The sequence below is a fragment of the Delphinapterus leucas genome, chromosome 10 (assembly GCF_059928025.1).
Source record: "Delphinapterus leucas isolate spDelLeu-1000000601 "Yukka" chromosome 10, BTC_Dleu_Yukka2, whole genome shotgun sequence".
Taxonomy (NCBI): Eukaryota; Metazoa; Chordata; class Mammalia; order Artiodactyla; family Monodontidae; genus Delphinapterus; species Delphinapterus leucas.
This window is the reverse complement of record NC_143138.1, coordinates 83670107-83694624: the sequence shown is the minus strand read 5'-3', so window position 1 is coordinate 83694624 and position 24518 is coordinate 83670107. Positions and strand designations below refer to the sequence as shown.

General features: G+C 37.2%; 1 protein-coding gene across 5 annotated transcripts; it reads left to right on the top strand.

Annotated features, from left to right (window-relative positions):
* The first annotated feature begins 293 nt into the window (after positions 1–293).
* UBA3 (ubiquitin like modifier activating enzyme 3) lies at positions 294–24477 on the top strand. 5 transcript variants are annotated; one of them, XM_022572591.2, is made up of 18 exons: positions 308–371; positions 558–599; positions 2466–2586; positions 4158–4238; positions 8228–8310; positions 11024–11104; positions 15359–15402; positions 15756–15820; positions 16130–16285; positions 17517–17619; positions 17756–17869; positions 21193–21246; positions 21783–21819; positions 21905–21986; positions 22932–23032; positions 23128–23191; positions 23280–23334; positions 23669–24477. In XM_022572591.2, the coding sequence occupies exons 1-18, from the start codon at positions 352–354 to the stop codon at positions 23755–23757; spliced, it is 1392 nt and encodes a 463-aa protein (XP_022428299.1). In that variant the 5' UTR covers positions 308–351; the 3' UTR covers positions 23758–24477. The 5 variants fall into 5 exon arrangements, with proteins under 5 accessions (XP_022428300.1, XP_089775673.1, XP_089775672.1 ...); XM_022572592.2 differs by lacking the exon at positions 558–599 and having other exon boundaries at positions 294–371; XM_089919546.1 differs by lacking the exon at positions 4158–4238 and having other exon boundaries at positions 307–371.
* The last annotated feature ends 41 nt before the right edge of the window (positions 24478–24518 follow it).

Sequence of the window (24518 nt, the reverse complement as noted above, 5' to 3'; positions counted from 1 at the left end):
AAACAAATAATGTATTACGTCTGTATTCTCACACAGCAAAACATTATACACTAGTTTTCTCCAATTAAGTGTATTTAATCAAGATTTTAATTACAAAGAAATCTTTGAAGCCACGGGAGCCTGGCACAGGCAGCCCCATTAGCCCCGCCTCCTCCCCTCCTTCCCCGTCCCTCTTTGTCGTCCCCGCCCCTTCTCCGGCCCCGCCCCCTTCCCGGCCCCGCCCCCTTCCCGGCCCCCCGCCCCCTTCACGGACCCCGCCTCCTTTGCCGGCCCCGCCTTCTCCCTCCCGGCCTCGCCCCGCCCCTTCGCTCCTCCCGCCGTGGGGGTTCCTGGGAGGAGGCGGAGAACAATATGGCGGATGGCGAGGAGCCGTAAGTACCCGGGTTCTGCAGGCGCCCCGGGCTGGGCTGGGTTGTGAGAGAGCGCGGCGGTGGGCGGTCGTCGCCTCCACCCGGGGTCCCCGCCACCCTCCGCCCCGTCCCCTCGCCCCTCATCCCCTCGCGGCGCCCAGTGTGTAGCGTGATGCTGACCCTTCTTTTATTCTCTCTTTCTTTTAGGGAGAAGAAAAGAAGGAGAATAGAGGAGCTGCTGGCTGAGAAGTTAGTGCTGCCGGGAGGCCGGGGCCCTCTCCGGGGACCCCCGCCTCCCCCCACCCCAGGCCTAGGGGACCAGCCGCAGCGGGCCCGGGGGGCTGGGAGGGGGGCACCCGGAGCGCAGGCTGCGCCGCCTCATCCCCCGAGCCCCGCCCGCAGCCCCAGGGGCCCGGCGGGCCCTCCTGGTCTCTGTCTCGGGCGGGCGCCGGGCCCGAGTAGCGCGCACAGATCCCGCGCCGGCCCGCCGGGGTGCTTGACTTAAAGGTCTTGCGGAAGGACCCTTGCGCCCCGCTCTTCCTCCATCCCAAATTGTCAGAGCCGTGACCTTGTGAGAAGGGAGTCTTACTAAAACACATGAAATGGACACTAGGCCGTTTTGGGCCTTTCGTAAACACTGAGACAACAGTATTAATTGCAAACTTTTTATGAGAACTTTATGTCAGGTATTGTACTAAGCACTTCAATCATTTGTGCAAAATCATTGGCTCTTAAAGGAGAGTGTTGACTCCAAAGAGCTTATTTTCTCCGTTAATTACACACCTTATTTCATATCAGATGCTTAGTTTTGTGCAGGTGACACAGGTTTAAACGAAGTGTTTTCCATCCTGGGCAACACCACATATTTTTTCTTCCTCCTTATGTGGGAGGGGAAGAAAGTACTCTTGCAGTGGGCGTGGTGAGTTAGTATTAATTTCTGGGCCAATTCCCAGTAGCAGGGCCTTAGAGTCTTTAGGTATCTTCCTCAGAAAGTTGAATTTCAATTGCAAGAGGACTTGGAACAAGTTTAATTTCACATTTCTTTCCACCTTTCATTTCCTCTCCACTTTAAAATGACAGCCACAATTTGAATATTTACTATATACCAAGTATTGTACTAAGGCGCCTATGTGGATTATCTCTTTATCCTCATTCTGACCTTAAGAAGTAGGTACAAACAAGCTACAGATGAGGTTTATGACGGTTAAGTAATCTGCTCAAGGTCACAATGCTATTAATTGTGGAACCAAACCCAGCTGTGACATCAAAACCTATGGTCTTTATTGCTAGGCAATACTTGGTCCCTTTTGTAAAAATTGGATATACTAATATGTTTGAAGGTAGAAATTGTGGGATTATAGGAAATTTGAAAATTAAAAATAATCACAATGAAACATGATCTTGCAATGAGTAGAAAATACCTGTATTTTGTTAGAGGAGTCCCTCGTTACTCAGTTGTATGTTCTAAAAGATTTCTAGATGGTAATGCCGATCTGTGGCATAATTATAACCTAAAACATTCTTTGTGTTTAGTGGCAACAGAAACCACTTCATAGTCCTAAGAGCTTCTTTTTTGAAAATTAGGACCTCTCAGAGAAAAATGTGTTAAAGTTCCTCTCATGAAAAATAATCTTCAAGTCTCACCTTTCAGACTTGGAAAGGACACATGAATTGTGTTAGATGTCAAGCATTAGGATTCTGGAAGTGGAGGGCTTTTATGGATTTTGTTTTTCCTTGTAGGTTATATTTCCTGTTCCAAGTGTGTTCATAGAACAGATTGGGCAGTTTGCAGTGATCTTTAGTAAATTCCAAATGTTTAGAAAGCCCATTTCTCACCGATTGACCAGTATCCCAAGTTTGATCTTAGGTTGTTTTAGGAACCCAGAAACATGTCGACTGACTTATTTCCTCAAACATGTGCAGTTCTTACCTTTAAATAGACTGTATAATAGCAAGAAAAGACAGTAAAAGCATAAGCATAACCACATGGAATATTACCCTTTTTATTTGAGCAGGTCTGGTGTCGTTACCTTTTCATTTGGGGAAACCATAATAGTTGTAGGTGTGGCTTTTTCATACTGATCTTTGCAGCTGAATTTACTGTGTTCTGTGCAGAATGGCTGTTGATGGTGGGTGTGGGGACACTGGAGACTGGGAAGGTCGCTGGAACCATGTAAAGAAGTTCCTCGAGCGATCTGGACCCTTCACACACCCTGATTTCGAACCGAGCACTGAAGTGAGAAACGTTTATTTTTAAATAACTCCTCTAATAGTTTTATGTTTCAAAAACAATAAAGTGCTTCCTTTTTAATTTACTTTTATAATAAAAATACTAATAAAATTGTGTAAGTTACCTTGAAATACTAAATGGAATATTTGCAACTGATTTTATTTGAATGACTAATATTTGAGTTGTTTTCACATTTCTCATGTAACATGTTGAAAATTTTCAAGAGTAAAATGACTTTATGACCTCATTTAAAATTCTAAGTTATATTTCACTTAAAATTCCGGTTTAAAATTAATTTTGAGACACACCTTTTTAGCCCTGCTATGAGAAATTTAATTTTCACAGGAATATAGATGTGCTTGTTTAAATTTTGAAGTTTATTTGAAATGAGCATCTTTGCTTAGAATTGAATATAATTAATTGCATGTTAAAAAGTATAAAAAATATGTGACTTCTGTATAATAGAGGAATAGAATTTGGAACTGGTAGTGTCTGACCTAAAGCAAATGTTAGTTAGAAACAACTTGTTTTTTATTACAAGGTAGGAAATATTCCTTTACAGTAAATTTTACAGTAAAACTTTATGTCCTTTTGTATTGAGGAAGAGATGTTTTGAAATAGAAGTATTGTGCTGCTCCTAAAATTAAGGTTCAGACTCTTGGGTTTGACTCGGTGTCGTATCTGAATAACTCTTCTTTCCTTGAATCTTGGACAGAATTGACAGTATTTTCCATTTCTTTGGATAATCCAACATATTTTCTTGTGCTTCTGAAAATTTTTTTTTAGCCTAATAATTTAAGATACTTCTGTTAAGTGGTTGTTTCTGCTGATAGGCAATATTCTAAGAGCTTTGTCTGTTTTTTCTTCCTGTCATCTCATGTTTTGTAAGTTTAACCCACTGTATTCAAAAGCAGCTATTATTGTTCTTGACTTTTTTTTTTTTTTTTTTTTTTTTTTGCGCGGTACGCGGGCCTCTCACTGTTGTGGCCTCTCCCGTTGCGGAGCACAGGCTCCGGATGCGCAGCCTCAGCGGCCATGGCTCACGGGCCCAGCCGCTCTGCGGCATGTGGGATCTTCCCGGTCCGTGTCCCCTGCATCGGCAGGCAGACTCTCAACCACTGCGCCACCAGGGAAGCCCTTGCCTTTTTTCTTTTAAAGACCTCTAAACACCTTATGCAGTGCTTGATCTTCAGTTCTTAAAATTTTTACACTTTTCTATTTGTAAGAAGTCAGTTAAATGAGTTTGATGCTTTCCATCCCTTTCAAAGTTAAAAAAAAAAAAAGACTACTCTTAACTAGGCATAGTTTTCCTTGTTAGAAATACCGTTTTAATTTCATACAATAAAAGTCAGTTTAAAAACATTAAAGTTGGAACTCTGAAATCGTTAGGGTTATAGAATTTCTGGTTCTACCTTGTTCATAAATTTAATATAACTTACTAACTACAGAGGCTGTTCTTTATCGTCAGTTGCATTTTTCATGGAAACCTCAGAAGCTATTTTATGGTTTGTTGCTTTATTGATGCTACTTAAGGTTTTTATCAGCTAGATTTTAATATGCCTTTTCGTTCTTTACAGTCTCTCCAGTTTTTGTTAGATACGTGTAAAGTTCTAGTCATTGGAGCTGGCGGCTTAGGATGTGAGCTCCTGAAAAATCTGGTAATATAACTATATAATATGAAGTTTTTTCTTTCTGATAATTAAACCTTTTTCCTTTTCTGTCATTTCTTTGTTATGATTGTTAACCGTTTCTCCTGAGCCTTTGTTAGATAAGTTTAGCAGGTCAAATTCCAGATAGTAATTAAAACAATGATGTAACTTAACTTTTTAAGCCCTGAAGTCCTCGGCTATAAAGTTGTTAATAGAAATTCTTACTTCTCTTTTCTTCTCTGCTTTTTATCCAACAAATCTTTGTGCTTCCTCTTGCAGAGAGCTCATTAATTCAGTGAAGTAAATAACAAAACTGGTAACTCATATTTAACATGTAGTTTCAAAGAATTTATTATTTCTTTTGTCCCTCAAAATAACCCACTTAGGTAGATAGGACACTGTCTCATTTTATATAGAGGGGAGACACAGGTTCAGGGATGTTAAATGACAAGTTTTTTCTGGATTATGGTGATGTACCTGGAATCCAATCCAGGCCATCAGTTCTTAGGTGTTTCACTGAACCATTAGGTCATTACATGATCTAATCATATAGTAACTTTTTTAAGACCATATGGTAGTATACCCATAAAATTTGGGGGAGCTAAGCCTTTTTTTTGGTCAGTCTGTTTTAAATGACTATTGTCTTAAGAGAGGGTACTATTTAGTGAAGCTGTTTCTGTATACTGGTTGGAAATACATACTTTGTGACTTAATTAGTTTCACTGACTTTTAAAAATTTATTAATTTATTCTTTATTTTTGGCAGCATTGGGTCTCCGTTACTGTGCGCGGGCTTTCTCTAGTTGTGGCGAGCGGGGGCTACTCTTCGTTGCGGTGTGCGGGCTTCTCATAGCAGTGGCTTCTCTTGTTGCAGAGCACAGGCTCTAGGCATGCGGGATTCAGTAGTTTTGGTGCGTGGGCTCAGTAGTTGTGGCTTGCGTGCTCTAGAATGCAGTCTCAGTAGTTGTGGCACACAGGCTTAGTTGCTCTGCGGCATGTGGGGTCTTCCCGGACCAGAGCTTAAACCCCTGTCCCCTGCGTTGGCAGGCGGATTCTTAACCAGGGAATTCCCTGCGTCACCAGGGAATTTCCATTTCATTGACTTCTGATAACTACAGTAGTAGCTCTTTATAAGACTTTTATCAGTTTATTTAGCAAAAATGGATAAGGGAAGAATTGATGTGCAGCTGTTGTATGCCAGCCTTATGATTAGTATGTGGGAAAGTGGAAATGCTAGAGTAGGCTTCTTGGAAAATGAAGCAGATAACAGGCAAATGAAGGACCTAAAAAGTCAGCCTTGGGAGCAAAGTTTAAATATAAACAGCCACATTAATTTTGCTAGGAAACACTAACATCGCTCCTAGTGAGACTGCAAAAACTTAATACGCTTCATGGTAGTCGGCTATGCTGGGTTCTGTGGGCATTGTAAGCCATCATGATCTGTGTCCTTAATTTGAAATATCATTGGAAAGACAAGTCTCTCACAAAATAAACAGCAGCATGTATGATATACTCTGTGATAGGGTGCCAAAATGACAGTACCTTATCAGACATAAATACCCTTGCAGCATGAGAACCAAAGGATTTATGGAGGATGGGCAGTGGTTTTGTATGCACAAATTGTATGCACAAATCCCCTAAATAGTTAACTTTTTCCAAAGCTGTTATTTGCAAATGTGATAGATACCAATTTTAAATGTAAAGTAATTGGAGATTAGATCTGAGGAGTAGTCATCCAGCAACTTTAGGAGTGGCCTTGTTATTTATTGCATTGTAATAACCTCTTACTCAAAAAAAGAAGAAAACTAAGTGTTTTCGGTTTTACCACTTGTTACTTTGCTTGTTTCACACATAAGTACAAAAGAGATATACATACATGTTTTTTCAATTGATTGTAAGCCCCCAAAGGCTCATTCTAAAAAAAAGGGTATGACATTAATATTATTGATTGAGCAAATATTTATTCAGCCTCTTTCTCTGTGTACCAGTTTTAGATGCCTCTTTCTCTGTATACTGTTTTAGATGCTAAAGTTACAGCATCGAACAAGACAGGTGTTTGTATTTGTGGGGCTTATGTTTTAATGGAAGGGAAAAGACAAGTAAACTATGTAGTATGTCGGATGGTAATAAATGCTATGGAGAAAGGAAGGATGGAAGATATCAATATATAGCCTGGCGGGAAGGGAAAGGGTTCACAAAAAGGTGCTACTTGAGCAAAAAGGTGAGCAAGAACATTCTAGGCAGAGGGAATATCAGGTGCAAAAGCTGTGAAGTGGGAGCATAACTGTTTATGTTCCAGGAAGGCAAGGAGGTCATTATAGCTAAAGCAGAAGTGAGGAAGGAGGGGCATTTTCTAGGAGGATATCAGAGATAATGGGAGGGGCTTGGAGTATCCCAAAAGGCTTGAGGTGCTACTGTAAGAAGTTTGCCTTTTACTCTGAGTCAGGAAGTCATTGGAGAGATTTAAGCAGATGAGTTGACTCGGTCTGGCTTTAACTTGGATCACTGTGGCTGATGTGTTGAGAACAGAGAAGGAAGCTGAGAGGCTGGTTAGAAGGTGCAGTCATCTAGGCAAGAGGTGAGAGTGACTTGGAACAGGATGGTAGTACTGCAGGTGGTGAGAGGTGGTCGGGTTATGGATATGTTTTGAAGATGGAGTCAGCAGGATTTGCTGATGGATTGGTGTGGGACATAAGAGAAGGAGAGCAGTCAAGGATGACATGATAAGGTTTTTGCCCTGAGCAACTGGAAAGATGGAGTTGGCATTCACTGAAGTGAGGGGGGCTGGGCAAAAAACAGATTTGCTGGTTTTGGTGAGCAAGAATGATTGGCTTTGGTTCTGGAAACTGTACAGTTTGAGATACCTGTTAGATGATGCTTTATGTTATGAGATTATCTGAAATCACCAGAGCTAATAAGCGCAAGGGCACTCCAAATTCTGGCCAGTAAATTAGGAGTAAAATTCATGAGTGTGGTGAATGGGAAACCAATTTTTAAAAAGTGTTCATATTCTCATGAGTGGGGTGACCAGGTGAAGAATGTGTTTTCAGGAGGGGAATTGATCCACACCCTGGCAAACACTTGAGATGGGTCATGTCAGAGAGACTGAGAGCTGGTCTTTGGAGGTGGCAACGTGGAGGTCACTGATGACCTGACAAGTGTGGTTTTCGGTGGAGTGATGGGAGTGAAAGCTTGTTTACAGCAAGTGCAAGAGTGGACTTTGAGAAAGAAAGTATGGACAACTCTTTTGAGAGTTTCTTGCTATAAAGAGGGGCAGAAAAATGGGGAAATTATTGCCAAGTGATTCAATTTGATTACATAAGTAAACTGACCAAGACCAGAAAAGCATAATTGCTTATTGAGATCTATTTTTTTTTAATCTTTTGCTTCTGCTGGTAAATTTGAACAGTGGTTGTACTGTTAAAATATGTGGCATTATCACTGAAACACAAGAGTTCGTTGCTTTTCTCTAGCTGTTTGATTGCTTGCTCTTGACTCTACTTTTAAGATATTTCTTTTACATGTGCAGTGTATATACATATGTGTGTGTGTTTATAATATAATCTTATAGTTATTCCTGAATGGCGGCATGCTTATGTAAACTAAGATAAAGCTTGTAGGAATTACTTTTAACAATATTTTGAAAAAGAATAGCAAATACAGTTAAGTAGTAAGACTAGTAAAATTAAAATATCTAGCAGCAGCAGCAGCAGGAAAGCAACAAACTTTACAGACGTGTTTATGGGATTATGAAACAACTATAGAAATTTTGAGTTATTCTCTTTTGGATATGGACTGTTTAAAACTGAGTAGTTACACTTTTTTGACCTTTTACAAGAACCCTGAATTTTATATATCTTGTAAGACTCTTTAACCATTGAAAACGATTGTGCAGAATTTATTATTGAGAATTTGTAGATTTAAGACCATTGAAAAGAAATTTTAAAATTTCAGATGTGAGGAAACTTCTGCTTAATTGGATTTTTTTTATTCCCACAGGCCTTGTCTGGTTTTAGACAGATTCATGTTATAGACATGGACACTATAGATGTTTCCAATCTAAATAGGCAATTTTTATTTAGGTAAGTTTTAATATCTTATTTTAAAATTGTGATAATCATTTGAACTTGAGTACACTGCAGTTTAATAATTTTAAAAACCACTGAGAGGATAGCACTAATTTTATTAAGAAAATAATTACTCTCCCATCTTAGGTAAAATTTTGCAGCAAAATTTTGGGCATTCTGGTGAAAGAAGTTTTGTAAGCAAATATATGTTTTTGTTGTTTTTAAGGAAATCCACAAAAGGTGTATGTGATTTTGGGGTGATTGTGCCCTGAAGACAATGAGTGCAGCTCTTTTCTTTCTGTTGATTTCATAAGAGAACCATAACTATGTATTAGGCCCTCGTGAGATATAGTGGTGGGGACTTACGAGCCAAGATTTGAGTGGTGACTCTGGGGCAATGAAGTTGTGACAGAGTTTGAACTTTTTATAGAAGGTGAAAGAAAATGGTGAGTTAAGGAGAGGAAACCCAGGAGCAAGTGAAATGGAACAAAGAGGGATAATTACCTTAGGCATACATGACATAGAGAAGGTAATCTAAGAGCAGCTTGTTTGAAGTGACTTTAAAAACTGGAAGTAGGCCTTATATGCAGATATGAGGAAAAGTTCATTAATAAATTTTAGTATGTAGCATTTAGGGGCTTGAATGGCTTAGATAAATGTATCTATTTGTTAATCAAAGAACTATAGATACAGAGAGATAAGGACTTTTTTCCTCTCTCTCTGATGCTTATAGAGTACAGACAGAAAGCACTCAAATAGTTCTAGGTATGCAGGATGAGGTTAGGTTAGCAGAAAAGATAAAATTAAGTTTGTGGAAAATCTTAAAGAGATTGAAGGATGGGTTAAACTAAGTCAAGTTAATAAAGTATTGTAATTGTGTGAACCCTACATTTAACTTTTAAGGTTTTCGTTTGTTTATTTTTTTAAACCTCGAAATTTCTCTTTTCTTGATAGAAAAAGTTTGTGGGCCCTTTCCAGTCTGACAAATTTTTAGTGTATGACTGCTCTAAAAAAGACACCACTCATTGGGAGATTGGGATTGACATATATACACTAATATGTATAAAATGGATACCTAATAAGAACCTGCTGTATAAAAAAAAAAATAAAATAAAATTCAAAAGAAAAAGGAAAAAAAAAGACACCACCAAATTGGTTATTGATAATAGGCCATGCCCTTTAATTTTGGGCTGAAATAATGATTGAAGATCATAATGACAGTTAACATTTGTGGAGTGCTTAGGATATATTAAGTACTTTCTAAGCTCTTTATCTATAGAACCTCTTTTAATCTCAGAGCAAACCCCAGGGTAGGTACTTGTTTTCCAGGTTAGGTAATTAGGCCACAGTGTCCTGCAAGGATGATGTATATAAAAGGCCATTTTGCTCAAAGTGCAGTTTTTAGGTGGAGCAATCTAATCCCCTAATTCTGGAATGATAAAGTTGCAGCTCCCATGGAAACCATCTAGGAGTTCTTTTATTTGGGATCTATTATGAAAGCACATACAATGCACAACCTAAAAGATTCTTGAAACTCTATTTTATCATCTTTACATACCTAAACAGCTCTGTCCAGAGTAGTTGAATGCAGTACTGAAATCAAGTTGCTTGACTTATGCTACAGCCTCTTCTTATTGCAAGTTAGGACAAAGTCAGAATAAAACTCTCATCAGAAAAAAAAAACCAAAAACCTCTTATCAGAAGTTTTGAGTCAAAAAAGCATACTGCTGTATTAGGAGAAAATTGACCTGGTAAAGCATTTTTTTTTAATTCCAATTTTAAATAAAATATGATTTCTATTAGGCACATTGATTTTTTAATATTCGTTTATTTTTAAAGTGTTTATTCTGTGCTTAGTAGGAAGGAGTACAAAGAGGTAAGAATATGGTAACTTTCTTCCAGTTGTTCATAGTCTAGTATGATAGACCTATGTATATAACCAAAAATATGTTGTGAAAAAGTAGTAATGAAGAACTTGTTATGTATACATGAGGGAGTGATTTGTTTCTGTGAGGAGAATGAGGAAATATTAGGAAAGAAAATACCATTTGTACTGAGGTTAGAAGAGAGAATTCCTGTCCTTTCCTGTCTGTAACTATGGTTATTATCTAGGAGTGACCTTTTGAGGTCTTTTAAGTTTTACCTTCTTGAAAATATTGGTAACATTTGCAATTTTAGATAATGCCTTTGGAATTATTCCTTCAAAAACATGGTTATGGCTTCTTATGGGGCACAAAAGTTACTACTTAATCAGCACACATGGGAAGAAGGGGATAAGTGAACGTTCTTGCATCCCTAGGACCTCTCGAATTTATTTCAGCCAAGACCTGCATAGTAACACCTTGAAGTTCTGGGGTTTAGGGCAAATACTTGGAAATCTCTGGATCTGGGATAATTTTTTGCATTGGGAAACACAGCAGTGAGAAGTGGCTAGGAAACATGCTGTTATTATGCTTTACCTTAAAAAAAAAGCACTGTTTATATTTTTACTTAAATACTTAATTAGACTTGTCAATACTTGTAAATACTTAATTTGGAATATCAACAAAGGTTGACATTTAGTGTTGAATGACTAATTTTTCATCAGAAATACTTAGGTAAAAATATTCCTCTAAATAGCCTCCAAATAAACTCACCGTGGATATTTTTATGTGTGAAAGTAGATTATATAGATAGATAATCTAGATTTATATTGTGAATGATAATTTAAATATAATTTTTCCTGTAGGCCTAAAGATGTTGGAAGACCTAAGGCTGAAGTTGCTGCAGAATTTCTAAATGACAGAGTTCCTAATTGCAATGTAGTTCCGTATCCTTTTGACAAATAAATTACTTAATACATAACTTTTTGAAGCTTTTTATTATTATTATTATCATTATACAGGAGATGTTTAACATAGAGAATACAGATAAGCAAAAGGAAAATAAGCAGCAGCAGTGAGCTTATTACTGTGATACCTGCTGGTAACAGTTTAATGTCCTACCAATCTTTTCTTTTTAAGGTTATATAAATTTTATAAATGTAGCCAGTGCCATCATTTATTTTGCCTTATTGCCCTTAATTTCAGTTTCAGTTGCATATCTCCTCTACTAGACTCTGAGTTCGTAGGTTGGATCCCATTAATCTTTTTTTTAAATAACTTTATTTATTTGATTTTATTATTTATTTTTGGCCGCATTGGGTCTTCATTGCTGCACGTGGGCTTTCTCTAGTTGTGAGCGGGGGCCACTCCTCGCCGTGGTGCACTGGCTTCTCATTGCGGTGGCCTCTCCCATTGCAGAGCACGGGCTCTAGGCTCGTGGGCTTCAGTAGTTGTGGCTCACGCGCTCTAGAGCACAGGCTCAGCATTTGTGGCACATGGGCCCAGCTGCTCTGCAGCACGTGGGATCTTCCTGGACCAGGGCTCGAACCTGTGTCCCCTGCATCGGCAGGCGGATTCTTAACCACTGCACCACCAGGGAAGCCCCCCATTAGTCTTCGTGTCGCCTTACCATAGCAGGCAAAGTAAAGAGTCAGTATATTATTAGTTAAATGGAAGGTGTGTCAGAGTAAATATATTTTTATAAGAAATATGTTTTAAAAAAGGACTGTTCACACTTTGTTGATTTCCATACCTTTAGATCCAGGGAACTTTTAGTATTTTTTTAATTATTATTTTAATTATTTTTTTTTTTTGCGGTACGCGGGCCTCTCACAGTTGTGGCCTCTCCCGTTGCAGAACACAGGCTCCGGACATGCAGGCTCAGCGGCCATGTCTCACGGGCCTAGCCGCTCCGCGGCATGTGGGATCTTCCCAGACCGGGGCATGAACCCGTGTCCCCTGCATCGGCCTGCGGACTCTCAACCACTGCGCCACCAGGGAAGCCCGGAACTTTTAGTATTTTATAGAAATTTGGGAAATGGGATTTGTTATGTTGGAAATACCACAGGTACAAAAATCACATACAAAAATCAATTGTATTTCTCTGTACTAGCAGTGAACACATGGAAAGTGAAATTTAAAATACAGTGCCATCTACAGCCACCCAAAAAAAGGAGAAATACTTAGGTGTAAACTTAACAAAATAAGTATGGGTCTTGTATGCTGAATACTGCAAAATGCTAATGAAAGAAATCAAAGGAGATCTAAATAATGGAAAGATACTCTGTGTTCAGGAATTGGATGCTTCAGCATACTAAAGATGTCACTTCTCCCCAAATTTGTATGCAAGTTTAACATAATTTCTATCAAAATTCCTGCAATTTTTTTTGTTTCTCCAGATGGGATTATTCTAAAATTCATAGAGAAGGGCTAAGGAACACCTAAGATAATACTGAGAAAGAATAAAGTCGGAGGAATCACTAGCCAATTTCAAGAGTTATTATATAGCTACAATAATCAAGAGTGTGTAGTATTGCCAGAGAGATTGGCACAGATCAGCGGAACAGAATAGAGAAACCAGAAATAGCCATGTGCTAATATGGCCGATTTATACTCGACAAAGGTGCAAAAACAATTCACTGGAGGAAGGATAATCTCTTCGCTAAATTCTGTTGGCAAAAAAATGAATCTCAAACATCAAAATTACAAAAATAAACTCAAAATGGATCATAGGTTTAAGTATAAAATGTAAAACTGCAGAACTTTGGAAGATAATGTAGGAGAAAAATCTTTGGGACGTAGGGCTTGATGAAGAGTCCTTAGACCACATTAAAACATGATCCATAAAAGAAAAAAAGTGGTAAATTGAACGTCATCAAAATTAAGAACTTTTACTCTGTGAAGGATCTTGTTAAGAGGATGAACAGATAAGCTACACACGGGAAATACTTAGGAAGTAGTTATCTGACAAAGGACTCATCAAGAATATGTAAAGAACTTTCATAACTCAAAAGTAAAAAATAAACAGTGCAAATAGAAAATGGACAAAAAATATGAAGAGATATTTTGCTAAAAAAGATAACAAAAGGCACATGAAAGATGTTCAGTATCACTAGCTGTAAGAAATCCAAATTATCACAATGAGATTACTACACACCTATTAGGGTAGCTGAAATGAAAAATAATAATAAATGCTGGCAAAGATACAGAAAAACTGGATTACTTGTACATTGCTGGTGGGAAATATAAAATGGTATAGCCGTCTGGAAAATAGTTTGGCTATTTCTTAAAAATTTGAATATGTACTTTACATACGACTCAACACTTTCATTCCTGGGCATTTACCCTAGAGAAATGAGTACTATGTCTACATAAAAACTTGTTCTCAGATGTTCATAGCAGCTATATTTGCAGTAGCCAAAAACTGGTAACAACCCAAACATCTGTCAGTAGGTGAATTGTTAAACTGTGGTACAGTTAATACCGTATATACAATACACAACTATTGTACTCAGTACAATAATACTGAGCAGTAAAAAAAGAACTAACTAATGAAATACAACTTGGTTGGATATCAAGAGCATTATGCTGAATGAAAAATGCCAGTCTTAAAACGTCATATATTGTATGTTTGCATTTTTATAGCCTTCAAATGACAAAATTATGGAGATGGAGAACAAATTAGTGATTGCCAGGGATTAGGCGTGGTGGAAGGGATAGGTGTGACTATAAAGGGGTAGCAGGAGGGAGATATTTTTGGTGATGGTATAGTTGTTTATCTTAATTGTGGTGGCTACACATATCTACATGTGTTTAAATGACAGAACTTTACACACACGTTGTACCTGTGTTACATTTGTGGTTTTGATATTGTACTATAGTTATATACGATGTAACTGTTGGGGGAAACCAGGTGAAAGAAATATGGGACACCTGTGTACTATCTTTGCAAAAATAAAAAGTTTAACACTGCAAATTCAGGTCCATATAGGGAGAAAGAGGGGGGAAAAAGTGTGCACACTTTTTGTCTACCCCCATTATTAAGATCTGGGAAACTTTGGGTATTTTGTAGAAATCCAGGAGGTGGGATTTCTTGGTCTGGCTCCTGCGTCTCCAATTTTTGTTCTTCCAGTGTTTGCTCTGGTTCTCTTTTGACCTTTTCTAGCTGTTCTAGCTGCAGCTTATGCCTCTTGGTTGCCTGGCATTCAAAAGGAACAGAGGTCTGAGTGGGTGAAGGCTAGAATTGAATGTATTTTTTATAACTTTATTTGTAGGCCAGAAAAAAAAAATCTAGGGCAAACATATGTATTGTCCCTCTTTTCTCCATTTTGCTTTCTAAAATATGTAATGCATGATTTGTTTTAGGGGAGTGTAATTTATATGTTACTAAACAAATTTGCTTCATTTGAAAAATTAAAAAAATTTTTTTTAGCATATATATGCTGTTCAAATGTTAACTACTGTGATTCACACCCACAGCCAATTTTGAATGGGGTTCCCTTGGCACCCTCCAGGCTGGGGAAGCCTGCAGATATGGTGTGGGTTGGGTAAAAAGAGAGTCTTGGAAAACTGAGTTAAATGAGGAAGAAAATTCATCTCTCCCCTTCTCCAAGGGAAAAAAACCAATAACAAATCATTAGCACCTGAAAAAGCTATTGGAAACATGTTTTCTAAAAATTAGCTTTGCAGTAACTTTTTTTTAATTGACTATATCTGACATACAACAGTGTATAAACTTAAGGTGTACAATGTGTTAATTTGTGCAGTAAATTAACTTCTAAAATCCCCTTTCTAAACGGGAACTATAATGTGCCTGTTCCCTTCACTAAACAAATGTTTATTGCCTCTCTGCTTGGTGCTGGTGGTTGAAGGTACACATTCTGTTTTCCCAGGGCTTATGGTTTTATATAAGAACTGAAGCAGAGTAGAAAGTATAACAGAGACACAGTTATAATGATATGGAGGTTTGGAGATGAGAGAAACTACTTTATGTGGTTACGGGAGAGTAGTGTTTAGAAAAAAGGTTTTTCATGGGGTGGGATTGTGTTCATTTTGTCAGATTCCTTGAATTCCCCTGCTTTGAACATTGATGACTTATGTCTTGTTTTAAATATACATTTATAATTTGATCCTTATGGAATTGTTGAATTCATTTTGCAAGTTAAAAATTTAGCAGCTTAAGTTCCTTTACTTATGTTCAGACATTTCAACAAGATTCAGGATTTTAACGACACTTTCTATCGACGTAAGTTTTCCACTTGAAATTAAATTCTCACTAAATTCTTACTATTTTTTAGTTGCTGTCTGTTTGAAGATTGCTAGCTATTTGAAGGCTGTTTCTTTATTTGCTTTCATTTCTTGGTGTTGGCTTTTCAGGAATGTTGTTGACTGAAAAGAGAATGGCACCGTTTTAATTCTTAGTTGGCACCATTAGGTGCATTTTTATATGCTCTCTTGAGTAAGGATTACTCAAGGAGTAGAAGCTGTGTGTTGTTTGTTTTATAATGAAAAATGGTTTTTTGTTTGTTTCTTAGAAATTGTGACTTATTTCGTGCAGCAGCATTTTAAAAAACTTAACTTGCATTTTTTTTCTTGTAGAATTTCATATAATTGTATGTGGACTGGATTCTGTCATAGCCAGAAGATGGATAAATGGCATGCTGGTAAAGACTTAGTGTTTTTACAGTTCTCTGAAGTTCTTCCTGCTGCTCTTAACGTACTAAAAACGAGACTTTTGTGTCATATTTTTGAAAAATCAGAGTTTATTCAATTTTCAGTAATAGGTGTAGTTCACTGTTTATTGCCAGTCATTAATTTTCAGGTGAGGATGTAAATTGCTACTAATGTAATCCCTTGGTTTGTTATATTATTACTCAATAATGTGGTTGATTTACAGAATTACTAGATAGCATTTCCCTTTTTTTGAATTCTTATCCCCCTCTCCTTATAAGCCCTTCAAATAATTTTCCTAGATATCTCTTCTAAATTATGAAGATGGTGTATTAGATCCAAGCTCCATTGTCCCTTTGATAGATGGGGGGACAGAAGGTTTTAAAGGAAATGCCCGGGTGATTCTGCCTGGAATGACTGCTTGTGTTGAATGCACACTGGAACTGTACCCACCACAGGTAATCACAAAAGCACCCACATCTGTTTTATAGTATCTTGGGGTAGAATAAGGATTGAATTATTAAGACTAGTCAATATTTAGGATTTTTTAAAAAATTTATTTATTTTTAGCTGCATTGGGTCTTTGTTGCTGCGTGTGGGCTTTCTCTAGTCCTGAGTGGGGGCTACTCTTTGTTGTGGTGCGTGGGCTTCTCAGTGTGGTGGCTTCTCTTGTTGAGGAGCACGGGCTCTAGGTGCGCAGGCTTCAGTAGTTGTGGCACGTGGGCTCAGTAATTGTGGCTCGTGGGCTCTAGAGCGCAGGCTCAGTAGTTGTGGCGCACGGGCTTAGTTGCTCTGCGGCACGTGGAATCTTCCCGGACCAGGGCTCGAACCCGTGTCCTCTGCATTGGAAGGTGGATTCTTAACCACTGTGCCACCAGGGAAGCCCTAAGATTTTTAATTAGGGGTCCACGGTGCCACCAGGGAAGCCCTAGGATTTTTAATTAGGGGTAACCATATTTTAAAAATCATGCTAAGAAGAAAGATGATAAAATATGAAATTTTGCTGTGTTTGAGGAAAGATATAATATAGACTGAATATCATCATTTTGATACTGTTCTCATAATTCATTTGTATTACATTTTTTTGGAGAGTAGAGATCAAGAGATCAATTACAAAGTTATATGTTGGGATAGAGCTGTAATCTATTTTCTTTGGTCTTTGCCTGTATTGTTTCAGGGAGATAAAGATACCAGGGATAAGAATGATATTTCTAAAGATGGGGCTCTTTAATTTACATACCCACTTTAAAGGACATTTAGAATTTTGATTTATAAATATAAATAACTTTATTAGTATCTATTTGGAATTGATTTAACTGTGAATTTATTTTTATTTTGGCTAATTTTATATCTTCAGATATGAATATTAGGTAAACATAATAGAGTACTCATATTTGAGAATTTATTCAGCCCTTCCTTCCCATGTTCTAACAAAGCTTAAATTTATATATATACTTTGTAAATATAGGGCAAACCTATTTTTTTAGGCAGATCAACTTAAGTGAAGTGACTCAGATCCTCTGTGTTAGTTTCAGAAGCATTCTTAATGATATAAAATGTTTTCTTTCTGTAAGTAGAAGGCTAGGATGAATTATAAGAAAGTGTTACAAACTAGATCATAACTAGAAGTTACATTTTAAAGTAATTTCTTGTTTAAAATCCACTAAAAAAGGCAAACTGTGGTTTTAGGTTAATTTTCCTATGTGCACCATTGCATCGATGCCCAGGCTACCAGAACACTGTATTGAATATGTAAGGATATTGCAGTGGCCTAAGGAACAGCCTTTTGGAGGTAATAAACCTAATTTCATAATCCATAATTACATAAAATGTTTGTCTATATTATTTATTTGGATAATTACATTAAAAATAAGTTGATTTATGTTTACATGTTTCTGTCTTCCCTTCCTTTTTTTCTCCTCTGTCAGAAGGGGTTCCATTAGACGGCGATGATCCTGACCACATTCAGTGGATTTTCCAAAAATCCCTGGAGAGAGCATCACAATATAACATTAGGGGTATTACATATAGGCTCACTCAAGGTAAGTTAGTGAATTGTCGTAAATTATGATCTTAGGATGATCCCTTTTTCAGGAGGTGGGATGCCTTGGGGGAAATAATTGATGTGATTTCAGATAGTACTATCCATTTGGGATTCAGTAAAGGTGCCCCAAATTTGGTAGGAGGGAACTGAGTTTACTAGAATCCATACTACTTCTTAACTAGAAGGAATTTAATAAAATCATTGAATCTTATTTACTTAGGGTTGGAAGAGGCCCTAAATCATCCAGGTCGAGCCATTTATTCACTTCATCTTTTGCTGAAGAGCAATTTATCCCTTCCTGGGGCAGTCTATTTCACATTTGGAAAGTATGGTTAAGACAATTCTTCTGTACATTGAGCAGAAACCTCCATCTTTAGTGTGGTCTGAGTATTGTCCCAGAGTATGCCACATATACATTTAATTCTCTTTTAAGTAATAGCCCTTAACGTCTTGAACCCTCCAAATCATTATCACTCCCATCAACCTTCCTAGTTCCTTTAACCCTTTGACAAGTTTCATGACTCAAGTTCCCATCATGTTTTTTTCTAACCATATTTTAGTTATCCATACTTCTCTTAACTATCCAGGTGAGAATGCAGTGCTCTAGGATGGGTCGTATGATAAACTTCTGATTATTGATGCAGTCTTAGAGGAGAGCAGACTTTTTTAGTTTTTGTTGTTGTTTACATTGATGCTCTACTTTTGATTCTTCAGGATACTGCCTGCTAAAAGCTGGAAGTTTTCTCCACATATACAATTGCTAAGCCACATCTCCCTGTTACAGATTTGGCAGTTATGGGGGGTGGTAGTTTTTTCTTTTATACTCAAGTATAGGTCCTTATAAGTTTATTCTTAAGTTCAACTGGCTTTTCTCTCTTTATATATGTATATTCTTTTATGCCTGCCAACTTGTGTATTTTTAGCTTCATATCACTCGTTGTTTTGATAATCATATCCTTTATCTCTTTTCCAAATAATTAATTAAAAATTTTAACAAGACTAAACTAGCTGAGAACAGACATCTGAATCATACTTCTGGTCAGGCCCTTTTAGATTTATCTCCTTCTGTTGATCATAGCTTCTTGAGTACCTCATGTTTCTTTGTCTTGTTCTCAAGGATGTCATGAAAGGCCTTTCCAGATGCTCTCCAGAAGCCTATCCTCCACATTTCCTTGGGTTGCAAAGCTAGTCACAGTAACTAAGTCTTGTGACTTGTCTCAGTGAACAATTATAATGCTCAGTTTTAGTGATCACTGTTTCCTAATGTAGATACTCTCAGTTCACCCTTCCTAGAATTTTGTCCAAGATCATCAAGTTCACCAGAAAGAGCTTTGTCTTTGTGAAAATCTTCCATTTCTCTCCTGTGATTATTTCCTTATGTTTACTAATGTTCTGGTTTGTCATTTGAAAATTCCATTCTTATACACTCCTTGTTGCTCTTATACACTCCTTGTTCCCCTCTTCTGACCTGCTTTGATCCTAAGCCTGATCCCACCTTAGAGCTTTAATACTTCTGATCCTAACACCTGGAATGCCCTTCCTTGGATTCCCCTCAGGGTTGGCTGCTTATCCCTTAGGTATGAACTGCACCATTTCCTGATCATTCAACTGAAAATGACTTCTAAGCCATTCACTATTTTACCTTTCATAATTGCTCAGAACTAATGGTAGCCTTGTTTTTCTATGCGAAGAATATTTCATACTTACAGTCTAATTCATCCCTGTTCTGGGGACCTTTGCCCTTGGTGTTTACTCTACAGAATTGCTCTTTCCCCAGGTCATTGCATGGCTGGGTCTTTCTCATGGTTTAGATTTCAGCTCACATTATCACCTCCCCAAGGAGGCCTTCCCTGACCATCCAGTCTAATGGACTCCTCCATCACTGTAAGAGCAGATAATTTTTTTTTTTACTGCTCCTCTGTTCAACACCTAGAACAGTGTCTGGCATATAGTGTATATTTATTTGCTAATTGTTTGAATTAAAAAATGAATTCTCTTTGTCCTGATCAGGAACTATATAAACTCATTTCAATATGTAGTCTCAATTATCCTTCCATACCTTTTAGCAAGGCTTGGTGTGTACTTCTCAGCCTGAGGATGGAGGGCCTTGACAAGGAGTACAGAAGCCAAATTGGAAGTGAAGTCCAGATTTTTTGAAAAGGGGTGGGGGACGGGCGTATCTTTATCATTTTCACATTGCTTTTATTGGACAGCATCTCTTCAACTCCTCCCTGTTTGTGACTACCTGTTCCTTCTTCCAGTACGTCCTGCTCTATGTGGTTCACTGGAGAGCTTCCAGTAATCATGAGGTTAGCTCCTCCCTATTTCTTCTTTCAGAATTAACTTTTTAAAACAGCTTTCCAAACTTAACTGCCTTCCTTTCACGCCTTCTTAGATATTTCCCTTTTTTTGAAGTTTTTAAAACCTGCCTACACCTGAAGTCTTGGGAACACATCTTTCAGGGCTGTCTCACACTCTAAGATAATATGGCTACTTTTCTCTGAATTTTTGCTTTTCTAAAATGAACAGTACAAATATAGTTACAGAATGTTTATTTTGTACTTAAAAAACGGTTTAAGGTGGGGCTTTGTTCATTCCTAATTTGTGGATACTGATATGAAAAAAGTGGGGTAGAAATAGAGAACTGCGTTTAATATTTTGTGTAGTCCATATTGTAGAGTGAAACAAAATGATTAGGCACAGTTTTTATTTGTTTTAAATTTTTGTGAATAGAACAGCTAAAACTATTAGATGAGGAAAAATTAGGTAACTGTTATTCTCCTACTTTATTTTACTCAAAGCTTACTTATAAAAGTATAGTATACTGTATCGGCTAAAGTTATGCACTTTAGGGCAGAGCTGGGTTCATATACCCCCCCCATCACTTGTGAGGTGTATAGCTGTGGATGTTGTTAATTTCTCTCAACCTCATTTTCCTTATCTTTAAAATCAGAGTGATAAGACTAACATGATGTTATGAAAATTCCGTAATATTTTATTTAATCTTCATACTGTTCCTGGAACAAAATAAACACTCTAATTTTTAGCAGTTATTAATATATTATTGTCTCATCTTTATAGGAAACAGTGTGAAGAATTTACTATTCTTTCCTACTGTAACTTGCTTAAGATTCTGAACATGACAGAAAATAATGTGAATGTGAAAGAAGGTTGTTTCATTGTTAAGCTTAAGTCTATTTTCTGACCTGAAAGCCCGCAAAATCAAGTTATGGAAAATGATATTAAATCATCATATTGTCTAATTTAAGATACCTACTTTTTAAAAGAAATGACCACATTTTAATCAGTATATTTTTTCAGGGGTAGTAAAACGAATCATTCCTGCAGTAGCTTCCACAAATGCAGTCATTGCAGGTGAGGAAAAATGGCCACTACTTAATTTTGTTTTCTTTCCTTCAGGTTTTGATTCAATACCTAAATTGATATTTCTGCAGCTACTTGATCTCAGAAAACTGGTGTTCTGGGAATTTGATTATCTTCTTGGGTGGATGGCGGTATAATCAAGCTGCCCCCAAAACCACAAAACAAGCTATTGGACCCTTTATATATTTTTTCTTACATTATATCATAGATAAAGTGCTCTGTAATAAGGGAACATTTTAGTGCCATTTCTTTGTAATCAGTGTAACAGGCTGCACAGTTATCTGAAGAAGAGGGAGAAAAACATGAGGTGGTACTCTATCATTTGGAGTATACAAAACAAATATAAAATGTTACTTTCTCAGTTTTTACAAATAAGAGTGTTTATGTATTTTTCTATCTACTTATTTTATAATCAATAACCTTATAAATTTATCTGTACTGATTTATAACTGACTTTTTAAAAACTTCTAATTTTAAATGTCTAATGTTCATTGAGTTAAAGCACCTTTATTTTCTCTCCGCTTTAGCTGTGTGTGCCACTGAGGTTTTTAAAATAGCCACAAGGTAATGGGTTTCATTTTTAATATATTTGTAAATCTGTGTTTTGATCTGGCTCAATTACATAAGAATGAACATTTTTTCATTACAGTGCATATATTCCCCTTAATAATTACTTGGTATTCAATGATGTAGATGGACTGTACACGTACACATTTGAAGCAGAGAGAAAGGTTAGTAATAGTATACTAATGAAAACTTTTTTTTTTTTTTTTTGCGGTACACGGGCCTCTCACTGTTGTGGCCTCTCCTGTTGCGGAGCACAGGCTCCAGACGTGCAGGCTCAGTGGCCATGGCTCACGGGCATAGCCGCTCCGCGGCCTGTGGGATCTTCCCGGACCGGGGCACAAACCCGTGTCCCCTGCATCGGCAGGCAGACTCCCAACCACTGCGCCACCAGGGAAGCCCGTGAAAACTTTTTTGATCATGCATATTTTTATTTTTATTTATTTATTTATTATTTAAAAAAAATTATTTATCTTTGGCTGTGTTGGGTCTTCACTGCTGTGCACGGGCCTTCTCTAGTTGCCACAAGCAGGGGGTACTCTTCGTTGCGGTGTGTGGGCCTCTCATTGCGCTGGCTTCTCTTGTTGCAGAGCACAGGTTCTAGGCACGTGGGCTTCAGTAGTTGTGGCACGTGGGCTCAGTAGTTGTGGCTCACGGGCTCTAGAGCGCACACTCAGTAGTTGTGGCGCACGGGCTTAGTTGCTCCGCTCCACGGCATGTGAGACTTCCCGGACGAGGGCTCAAAACCATGTCCCCTGCATTGGCAGGCGGGTTCTTAACCACTGTGCCACCAGGGAAGTCCCTGATTTTTAAATATTAATTACTGGCTGGAAATGTGAATGAAATTGCCCACACCCTTTCTAAGTATTTTCTAACTTCCAGAACCCTACTTACTGATATATCTTTTGTAATACTGTATCCTGAAATAAATACTGTATAGCAAAATAATTTAGGAAAAATGGCCCTTTAGGAAAAGCAGGTTTTAAAACATAAAAAATTGTTCATAGGGAATATGCATGATTGTTAAAACAACTTGATTTTCATTTCCTCATTATAAAGAGACTGTTATTGGTACATGTGCCACTGTGATTTGTGTTGTATTTTATATCTAGGAAAACTGCCCAGCTTGTAGCCAGCTTCCTCAAAACATTCAGTTTTCTCCATCAGCTAAACTGCAGGAGGTTTTGGATTATCTAACCAATAGTGCTTCTCTGTAAGTGTTCAAGACTTTTGTTATGTTGTAGAAGAATTTTTGCGACTTTAAAACTTTAAAAAGTGATCTTTGACTTTGTTTTTCTTATAATTTAGGCAGATGAAATCTCCAGCTATCACAGCCACATTAGAGGGAAAAAATAGAACACTTTACTTACAGGTGATCAGTGTTCAGTTTTTATTTTTTTCCACAAAATTATATTAAAAGTTTAATTTCACTTAATGTGCTTTACATTATTGTTTTCTAGTCAGTAACCTCTATTGAAGAACGAACAAGGCCAAATCTCACCAAGACATTGAAAGGTATTTTAAATGAGTATATTTACTAATACTAATCAATTTCTTCTTTTTTTTTTCCAGTAAAAGTAATAAATGCCTCTTCTAGATTTGCTTTTAATGCTTTTAAATGGTGCTACCATCCTACTTATATCTTTAGCAACATTAATAGAGTTTATTGCTCTTTTAGTAGAATATTAAAAAATCTCTAGGAAATCAAATATAATACTACCTTGATTAAATAAAGAGAACTGGATTTTGATCTTTATCTAGCCCAGGATTCTTTATAGTTTGTATATGTGTGTATTATCTATTTTGTTGAGTTTTTTTGCTTCGGTTAATTGTATATTTTTTCTTTTAGAATTGGGACTCGTTGATGGGCAAGAACTGGCAGTTGCTGATGTCACTACACCACAGACTGTACTGTTCAAACTTCATTTTACTTCTTAAGGAAAGGAAATCTGCACATAATAGAAAACTCATGAAAATATTATACTTCTTGGATGCTAAGAAATTTAATAGATGTCATTTTTAGCATTAGTGTTGCTGGAATTTGATTTTTTTTTTTTTATAATGAGCCACTGTTTTTTAACTTTGTAACTTTCCCTTGAAGACAGAATTTCGGGGTTGGTGCTTGTCAGCATTTTCATTAGTAATATGGAAAATGGTGCCTGGAGAGAGAGATTATGAGCAAATGAATTGCTTCTTTTAGAGGAGGAGGCAAACGCCCTCTTGTATATGAATTTTGTTATGGTCAAAGAATGCATTCTTCAGTTTTCATTTGAGCACCCACATATACAAAATATGTCCCTTTTAAAAAATAAGAAAATTAAGTTTTAAATAACATTAAATACTACAGCCTGACGTCTAGAGCATATTGAACATAGCCTACTTCTTGCTTGATCTAATATTCACTTAATTGTGGCTGTCCAAATGAATACTATTGCAAAAGTTATCTTGTCCGTAATAATTTGTAAATGGTGTTATAGCTGAATACCTGTGCATGGAAATGGGAAGTATTTTCGTGTGTTTACTTGCAGTGCCATAGAGGCCAGTATGCCCAACATTAAAGCCTAGACATGGATGTTAAAAGAGTTTAATGTTTAAACAGTTATCACTGATGCTTTCACACTATTTATTAATAAAATCATATATTGTCTATTTTTCTCACTGAAATTTTTAAAAGTATATTAAGGATAGTAAGTAGTTCT

Coding starts and splice junctions, on each gene's coding strand:
- UBA3 (XM_022572591.2), top strand. CDS start 352: ATGGCGGATGGCGAGGAGCC. Junction 23,192..23,279: donor ATAGAACACTTTACTTACAG/GTGATCAGTGTT, acceptor ATTGTTTTCTAG/TCAGTAACCTCTATTGAAGA. Junction 23,335..23,668: donor TCTCACCAAGACATTGAAAG/GTATTTTAAATG, acceptor TTTTTCTTTTAG/AATTGGGACTCGTTGATGGG.